This window comes from Oncorhynchus gorbuscha, unplaced genomic scaffold (genome assembly GCF_021184085.1).
Source record: "Oncorhynchus gorbuscha isolate QuinsamMale2020 ecotype Even-year unplaced genomic scaffold, OgorEven_v1.0 Un_scaffold_1456, whole genome shotgun sequence".
In the NCBI taxonomy this organism is placed as follows: Eukaryota; Metazoa; Chordata; class Actinopteri; order Salmoniformes; family Salmonidae; genus Oncorhynchus; species Oncorhynchus gorbuscha.
The window spans coordinates 65,158-74,321 of record NW_025746231.1 but is presented as its reverse complement, the minus strand read 5'-3'; the positions used below and the strand labels follow the sequence as shown (position 1 = coordinate 74,321).

The 9,164-nt window shown below is 41.9% G+C and overlaps 1 protein-coding gene across 2 annotated transcripts; it reads left to right on the top strand.

The window, feature by feature from the left end:
- Nucleotides 1–2,339: 2,339 nt before the first annotated feature.
- Nucleotides 2,340–8,752, top strand: tcaim (T cell activation inhibitor, mitochondrial). 2 transcript variants are annotated; one of them, XM_046337540.1, is made up of 11 exons: nt 2,340–2,577; nt 3,055–3,159; nt 3,526–3,658; nt 4,023–4,173; nt 4,411–4,675; nt 4,956–5,078; nt 5,472–5,569; nt 5,728–5,819; nt 5,926–6,158; nt 7,490–7,621; nt 7,725–8,752. In XM_046337540.1, exons 2-11 carry the CDS (start codon nt 3,125–3,127, stop codon nt 7,948–7,950), a joined length of 1,488 nt encoding a protein of 495 aa, XP_046193496.1. In that variant the 5' UTR covers nt 2,340–2,577; nt 3,055–3,124; the 3' UTR covers nt 7,951–8,752. The 2 variants fall into 2 exon arrangements, with proteins under 2 accessions (XP_046193496.1, XP_046193497.1); XM_046337541.1 differs by having other exon boundaries at nt 2,340–2,698.
- The last annotated feature ends 412 nt before the right edge of the window (nt 8,753–9,164 follow it).

Sequence of the window (9,164 nt, the reverse complement as noted above, 5' to 3'; positions counted from 1 at the left end):
TGGTTTCTTTGCAGCAATTCAACCATGAAGGCCTGGCTCTCCTCTGAACAGTTTATGTTGAGATGTGTCTGTTACTTTAACTCAGTGAAGCATTTATTTGGGCTGCAATTTCTGAGGCTAGTAACTCTAATAAACTTGTCTTCTGCAGCAGAGGTAACTCTGGGTCTTCCGTTCCTATGGTGTTCCTCATGAGAGCCAGATTCATCATAGCACTTGATGGTTTTTGCGACTGCACTTGAAGAAACTTTTAAAGTTCTTGAAATGTTCCATATTGACTGACCTTCATGATTTAAAGTAACGATGGACTGTTGTGTCTCTTTGCTTATTTGAGCTGTTCTTGTCATAATATGGACTTGATGTTTTACCAAATAAAGCTATCTTCTGTATACCCCCTACCTTGTCACAACACAACTGATTGGCTTAAACGCATTAAGAAGGAAAGAAATTCCACAAATGATCTTTTAACAAGGCACACCTGTTAATTGAAATGCATTCCAGGTGACGACCTCATGAATCTGGTTGAGAGAATGCCAAGCGTGTGGGAGCTGTCAGCAAGGCAAAGGGTGTCTCTTAGAAGAATCTCAAATCTCCAATATATTTTGATATGTTTAACACTTTTTTGGTTGTTATTTCATAGTGTTGATGATCACAATTATTCTACAATGTAGAAAATAGCAAAGATTTAAGAAAACCCTTGAATGAGTAGGTGTTCTAAAACTTTTGATCGGTAGTGTATTTGTTTGGTACATGTGGAAACACACTGTACATAGTGTGTTGTGGTGAATTACACATTACTAATGTAGGAGGTATGCATCCTATGACCTGATTTGAGATTTAAAAAAATCTCTATGAAGGATACACTGTATTGTCAAATGTGTAATGAGGTAGAAAACACGCTACTCTTAGAATATATTTTATGCAATTTAATACTGTAGAAAAATGTATGTTGAAATGTAAAATAGATTATATTTTGAACATTACAATTTATATTGTTACATTTGGGTATATCAAAATATATTTTTGCTAATGTCTTAATACACTATAATACTTAGCAAACCAAATAGATTTATTTTACAAGCACTTGACCACAAATGTAATCCATTGATATTCACAGCACAGGAGGTTGGTGGCACCTTAATTGGGGAGAAAGGGCTTGGGGTAAGGACCAGTAGTGTAAAGTATTAAGTAAAAATACTTTAAAGTACTACCTAAGTAGTTTTTTGGGGTATGTGTACTTTACTATTTGTATTTTTGTCAACTTTTACCTTTACTTCACTACATTCCTAAAGAAAATAAGGTACTTTTTACTCCATAATTTTTCTTAGTACCCAAAAGTACTCATTACATTTTGACAGGAAAATGGTCCTATTCACACACTTATCAAGTGAACATCCATGGTCATCCCTACTGCCTCTGATCTGGCAGACTCACTAAACACAAATGCTTCATTTGTAAATTATGTCTGAGTGTTGGAGTGTGCCCCTGGCTCCTGTGTAGCTCAGTTGGTAGAGCATGGCGCTTGTAACGCCAGGGTAGTGGGTTCGATCCCCGGGACCACCCATACGTAGAATGTATGCACGCATGACTGTAAGTCGCTTTGGATAAAAGCGTCTGCTAAATGGCATATATTATTATTATATTATAAAATAAAAATAAACATCTGGTTTGCTTAATATAATTAAGTTGGAATGAGTTATACTTTTACTTTTGATACTTAAGTACATTTTAGTAATTCCATTTACTTAAGTATATTTAAAACCAAATATTTTTTTAAACCAAAGGGTTTGCTGCAGATGGACAACCTGGACTGGAGGGAAATGTGACGTTTGAGAAACAAGCCAAAGAAAGGCAGTAAGGAAGGTGTCTTAAAACCATTTTGTGGGTGAAGAAAATTAACATCTATGATCCATCAGAATCTGACATTGGTTTATATCATTATCAAATAATGTCTGGGTATTAACCTTGATGTAATAGATTTCCATTCAAATGGTCAAAAAGAAACAAATGTGTTTTTTGTTTTTTGCAAAAAACTGTTTCTCAAGCAATATTTTGCTAGGACTTAGTGGTCTGAGTGGGAAGGGGAAAACCTGAAAACTAGATGTTATTGGCAGAGGTTTGGAACTCTCTTTGTTATTGGTCTATTAACTCATTTACCACCTGAAGATGTCACGATGGAGCCGAAACTTCACCCATGCAAAACCTGCTGATTAGAAGGTCCTGTGGAGATTGTATTTTCAACCAGCAACAATCAGGAAATAACCCTGATCACATTTTATCACTCTTTTACGGTGTTAGTTTCATCTGCTGTTGTTGTACAATATCATACAAAATACAGAAAAAAATGAACTTGGACTGCGTTTAGAAGAGGTGCAATGATCAGCGAGCTAATAATTGTAGCTTTCTAACCAGCAGAGGTCATTAAACGTCCATATCAGAGCTATCGATGCTTTAGTATAGTAGTGCGATTGCTTTTGTCTGTCTGATTGCTGTGAATGGACCGCTGGCTAACGTTGGACTCAAAATCTATGTAAAAAATTCCCTGCCATACTACCAATTCAGCAATGCATTCTTTAGAAGGTAATCTTTATTCGTTAATTTTGATAAATTCTGAGCCAAACACTTATCGACATGTGGCTGGTACAGTCTGAATGTGGTTGCTTAATTCAGCTGACAGCTAGCTTGCAAGGAAGCTAGCTAGGTGGGTAAACTAGCTGAACCTGTTTGTTGTTGTGATTATCTGTTAGTTATAACAAGTCATGCAATGTATTGCTCAGGTTTGTGCTGGAATAAACTGAAAGAACTTGCAAGCCAGCAGACGATTTGATAGCGTTGTTGTTTGAAGTGTTCTCCAATGTGTCCCCTTGGCCCTGCCTTAGGCTAGTCCTGTGAATGACAAAGATACTGTAAATAACACCTATTTTGAGTTTGCACTCACAAACCAAGGCTTAGCTGGCTAGCTACTGCTGTAGTATAAATACTACAACAATCTTTATTAAGATTTGTCAGTTTGGACCAGTCAGTCAGCTCATAACCTGTAACCTATTTCGTCAACAGGAGAGAATCAACACCTGTGGATGTCACAAGTCATTGATTTGATGGTGTCCAGCTAGAGCTAGCTACAGCTATGTCTGTGGCCTCTCTCCTGCGAAGTGCCATGAGGTAAATAACCCACTATAGTACTTACATTATCATACTTACATCATCACCTGCACTCAGAATTGATTTTGTGAAAAGGACCACTGTTGTTAGTGATGTAATGCATAGTTTCCAAAACTTGGTCCTCCCCCCTGGGTGCATGTTTTGGTTTTTGCCCAGGCACTAAATAGCTGATTCAAATAACCAACTGATCATCAAGATTGTACCATTTTAATCAGCTGTGTGGTGCCTGGGCAGAAAGCAAAAGGTGCACTGGGGGGTGTGAGTTTGGGAGACCCTGATGTAATGCACAGCAGGTTCCCTTTGGACTTCATAGTGATCATAGTGACAAGCCTTTATCCTCCCTCTCTGGTCCATGTTGTTTTTCAGAGTGGGGAACAGACGTGTCGCACCACATTTGGTCCATCAGAGAGCTCTGTCAGGGGTAGATTCTATCAATGCACTGAGACCTTTCTACTTTGCAGTGCACCCAGACTTCTTTGGCCAGCATCCCAGGGAAAGGGTGAATGATTATGTCCTGTCGTAGGCCAAGAGCAATAATGTCCATGTATCATAGAATTATGTCGTAGGGCAATTCCACGGCGACTTAACAATTTCCATTCAACATTTTACAAAAACACATTTACTTGAAAACAGTGTAGATGCAGCATAAACTGTCATTCTGTTACCAAACTGTATTATTCAAGTAAATGTGTTTTTGTAAAATGATCAGTGGTATTTGTTAAAAGTAGTCCTTGTGCATAGAGTTGTATGGTTTGTTTAACTTTGCATTCATTGTTTAACATTTTAAAGTGAAAAATATGAGCCTCATCATTCTGTTATCGTGGAGTTGCCAATCAAAACGTCCTTTGTGTAATTCTCTTCAGGAAGTGAATGAAAATTCCCTCAAGAGACTCAATGGTTATTTGGAAAACCTTCAGAAACCGGGGACCCGCTCAGTCCAACCAACAAAGCTCACCTTTTATGTCAGGGAAATAAAGGAGAAGGAAGACATTCAGAAGGACGTCCTTCCTCCTGGTAATGTCCTTTTATCCTGCTTAAAATGTAGACTATGCAGTATTGGTGTTTCTTGATCATTTGTTTTTTTTCATACCGTTTCCTCTGAGAGAGTATTATGCATGGATGCATTCCAAATGACACCCTATGCACCCTGGTTAAACGTAGTGCACTATATAGAGAACATGCTGCCATTTGCAATTTAGATATTTTTTTGTGACTGACTATGTTTGTAATACATTTGACCACATTTCCCAGGGTTCCGTTCGGTCAGCTTCACTCTGCAGACCAAGGATGTCCTGACCACCGTAATGGACGTGTTGAAGTCCTGCAGTCTGTCCACAGAGCACATGAAGGGACTGAAGGCCAGCTCAGAGTCACCCAAGAGCCAACAGCCAGTGGCTGGGCATGGGAACCCTTTCTACAGGCCCATCAAATGGGACAAAAGCTACTACAGCTTCACTGGCTTCAGAGACCCAGAGCAGGAGCTGAAGCAGGCCAAGAAAATAGAGCCCACACTAAGGTACTGTATAATGACTACCTAGCCAACGGTAACTTCTTATGTATGTAGAATGACATAGACATTAGCATTGCTTTAGCTTGATCACTTTTTAACTGTCAACTCAAATTCACAGATGCATTCCGAAGACGGGTTTAAATAGAAACAAATGATCTTGCTGTCTTTGTCACTGCCTGTGTACTTGAGTTCCTCTGGTTGGCTCATTCCACTCACGCCTTGAGAGAAGTGACATGCTCTACAAGCGAGCCATTGGTCTGTCTGAAGAGTTGTCTCTCTGCTGCAGCTTGTGGCTGAGAAACCATGAGAAGGAGGCTACGAAGAAGCAGAACGCCAGTGTCCCTCGACGGGAGGAGTTGAAGAGACTCAAGAAGGAATTGTGTCAGAAATTTGCCTTGGAAGATATTAGGTAATCATCAACACTCTGAACAACAGCTGTTCCATTCTAATAGAAGAAAACATTGGTGAGTTTCATTAAGTGCACCAACTCCCATGCAGATAGAAAATGGTGCAGAGATGCACAAATCAAAATGTCACATGCGCCGAATACAACATGACTGATGCACAGTGCTGGTCCTATGAAGTAAAGTGCATCGACCCTTCAGCTTCATAGGGTGCATGTTTGAGTGAGTTACTGTTTGACTGGGTTCTACTGGCCTGCGGTACAACAGAAGGTGGTCAATGTCTTTCCAAAGTAACGTATTATCAATCTTCTGGAGCCTCCTGTTGTTACATCATGACTGGGGATCTCTGCTCTCACTTGAACACCTGATCTGAGGACAATACCTCCTCCCTCCTGCAGGTGGCAGCGCTCCTGGGGAGTGACTCACAGATGCTGTCAGCTCCAGAGTCTGAGCCGTCTCTCCCAGCAGAACCCTGAGGCTGTGCTCAACCTGCGAGGTATACACACCTGGAGGAGAGTCAATAAGGGTCTTTGTCTTAAGAGTGGGCTTGAATTGTTCTATTCTGTTGACATTTTGAAAGATGTCCTGACTCACAGAGAATGATGAGTGAATTAAAATGATGTATGGTAAATGACTTCCCTTATTTTCTTTTAGGACACACTATAATATTCACTGACCAATCAGGGATGAATGCCTCGGGTCATGTGATGCTGGGAACAATGGATGTTCATCACCAATGGACAAAAGTATGGCACATGTTACATTTCAGCTGGAAAAGTTACCCGTCTTTTTTATTCTCCTGTTGTTCATGTTCCGTGTTTGTCTGTGTGTGCGTGTGTACATGTGTCCTAGCTGTTTGTGAGTCTCCCCAGCTACCGTAGCCTGCTCCAGCAGACAGAGTGGCTGAAGGAGAGGATCAGCCATGTGTTGGGAGGTATTCAGGTAATTAACGTAGAGAGACTGGGACCTGTACAGCCTATAGAGGAACACTGCAGCATCCTCAACACCTTCCATAAGAGACTACTGGCCCAACGCCTAGCCCTGCATCCCAGGAGCCTGCAAGGTCTGGCCATGACCCTGGAGAAGTAAGAGACTCTTCCCTGTCCACCCACACCACAGACCATGTACCCGACTGTCTACCAGTGGGCCAAAATACTCTGTTTATGCAGCACATTCCTGTTCAAGGGTGTGATTTTGATGCTACTGTAATACCAGTCTGTAGAGTGGGGGTCCCGAATTACACTGAGCAAAAATATAAACCAAACATGCAACAATTTCAATGGTTTTACTGAGTTCATATCAGGAAATCAGTCAATTGAAATAAATGTATTAGGCCCTAATCTATGGATTTCACATGACTGGGCAGGGGCACAGTCATGGGTGGGCCCGGGAGGGCATAGGCCTACTCACTAGGGAGCCAGGCCCACCCACTGGAGTACCTGGCCCAGCCAATCAGAATTAGTTTTTCCCCGCAAAAGGGCTTTATTACAGACAAAAATACTCCACAGTTTCATCAGCTGTCCAGGTGGATGGTGCATGTGAAGATGCCGGATGTGGAGGTCCTGGGCTGGTGTGGTTACACGTGGTCTGCGGTTGTGAGGCCAGTTAGTTAAATTCTCTAAAACGACATTAGCGGTTTATGGTAGAGAAATGATCTTGCAACACCTCTGGTGGACATCCCTGCAGTCAGCATGCCAATTGCATGCTCCCTCAAAACTTGAGACATCTGTGACATTGTGTTGTGTGACACAACTGCACATTTGATTGTCCCCAGCACAAGGTGCACTTGTGTAATGATCATACTGTTTACTCCGTTTCTTAATATGCCACACCTGTCAGGTGGATGGATTGTCTTGGCAAAAGAGAAATGCTCACTAACAGGGGTATAAACAAACAAATGTGTGCACAACATTTTAGAGAAATAAGCTTTTTGTTCATATGGAACATTTTCTGGAATCTTACTTCATCTCCTGAAACATGGGGCCAACACTTTGCATGTTGCGTTTACATTTTTGTTCAGTATACATTTAGCCGTGGGACGACTTTTCCGGTGGGCCGGAATATAGTTATAAATCATTTGGGTCCCAAACAGAAAGAGTATTTCACAAAAGCAGAATAATTTCAAACCTTGATTACATTGGGATAGGATCACATAAGCCTTGCTATTTATGTGTGGGAATACTTGGGAAGAGATTTCTTAAATTAAAATCACTTTGAGATTATTATTTTATTTTACTATTTTATGTCCAACAACAACAATTCCCCAAAACTTTTTTATGATTATTGATTTATTTTGCTCTGAGAACTTGGAGGGCCAAATGAAATCACCGGCGAGCTGCCTAGAGGGAACCCTGGTGTAGAGGCATGTGAGAGATTCCCCGACCACTGATGATGTACCTGTGGTGTTTTGTCCCAGTGACCGCTCCAGCCCCAGCCTGCATGAGATGGGTCACTTCATCATCCCAGCCACCTGTGAGCCCAGCAGACTACAGACTTTCCTCCAGAGCATGGCCTGGGAGGCCCGACAACGAATCAAACACAGGAACCAGTGAGTGTCTGTCAACCTTGTCTTCCTGCCCTCCTACTTCCTACATGTCTGTGTGTGGCTAGGCGTGCTCTGTGTGTGACCCTGACCTGTGTCCGTCCCCCAGGCTGCAGAAGGAGGAGGAGGAGGTACTGCTCCACTGCCTGGAGGCTCTGGCCCTGAGGAATCTGTCCAAGGAGCCCAGTGTCAGACACAACCAGATGATCCCCTGCTGCAGGCGGTTGCTGGAGGAACGCTCCCCCCTCATGGAGGGCCTCCGGGTGGAGGTCTCCCACTTCTACTCTGTCATGCAGGACGGGGACTTGTGCATCCCCTGGGACTGGCAGGGCTGAGGGGACAGGGACAGGGACATGCTGCAGCACGCCTGGTTGAACTAGACTCAATGCTATGCTCACCATGTCTACCACCAAGCTACACTGCAGCTGCCACACAGAGAAACAAACCGACCGACTCTCACAAGGTCAATCACGTTATCCTTCTACTGGAGAGGACAGATAAACAGACATACTCTTTTCACACTATTGTGCTGAACCAGGGCCCGGTTTCCCAAGAGCATCTTAAGGCTGAGTTCATAGTTAGAACCTTGGTAGGAGCATTGTTAAATCTCTGAACTGTTTTCCAAAGCCATCCTTACTGAAGTCTCACTTAAATGCTTGTTATTTACCACCCGCCTCAGATCACTCCTAGAACTGCTAGTGTTATTTTTCCCTTCCACTAAACATAGACTCAAGATGCTTCTCTGTCTCTCTGTGAGCACCGATAACTTCACAACGATGTGGACTGCAAATATACAGTTGCCAATGCCTTTGCAATCGTTGGAAGCAACCAAAGGATAAAATGATGCTTAAAATGAAAACCGACATGACTGCATTCAGATAGAAATAGCCTGCCTATACTACAGTATAGTCTACATGGGTCTATATTTCCATTAGTTTGATTTATCTATTTGGCTACCATCTGTAATTTCTGCCTTTATATATTTCATGATGTGTCATCTTGATTTAGTGCATTTATTATAGGTTAAGCATTAGAGTAAGATCACAGTCGCACTAGCTGATCCGTCGTCAGTATTGTGGAATAATTATAATTTTAAGGTAAGATATTAATGAATAAAGCTGATCTGAATTCTTTCAATCTTTGGCCATTGTAGGAAAGGTGCATCGTTAAAACACTTGTAAGCCTAAATTCCACCGCTATCGAGAAGCCAGGCCCACTACTGTGCTGGCTTGCATACGTTCTTTTCATAATGTCCTTTCCAGCACGTTCCAGTAACTATGGTGGATAGGATGGGTAACCAGACCAGCTCAGCTTGGTTTAGTAGTGTGAATAGTTTTGGTCAGAGCAGGCTGGTGCAATAGTTAGTTTGTATTAACCAACAAGAAGGCCAGTTTGTATTAACCAACGAGAAGGCCAGTTTGTATTAACCAATGAGAAGGTCAGTTTGTATTAACCAATGAGAAGGTCAGTTTGTATTAACCAACGAGAAGGCCAGTTTGTATTAACCAACGAGAAGGCCAGTTTGTATTAACCAATGAGAAGGTCAGTT

Bases quoted from the DNA above. Each gene is read 5' to 3' on its own strand.
- tcaim (XM_046337540.1), top strand. From the start codon at position 3,125: ATGTCTGTGGCCTCTCTCCTGCGAAGTGCCATGAG. The intron at 3,659-4,022 runs GTGAATGATTAT...AATTCTCTTCAG, and splicing joins GCCAGCATCCCAGGGAAAGG to GAAGTGAATGAAAATTCCCT. The intron at 7,622-7,724 runs GTGAGTGTCTGT...TCCGTCCCCCAG, and splicing joins CGAATCAAACACAGGAACCA to GCTGCAGAAGGAGGAGGAGG.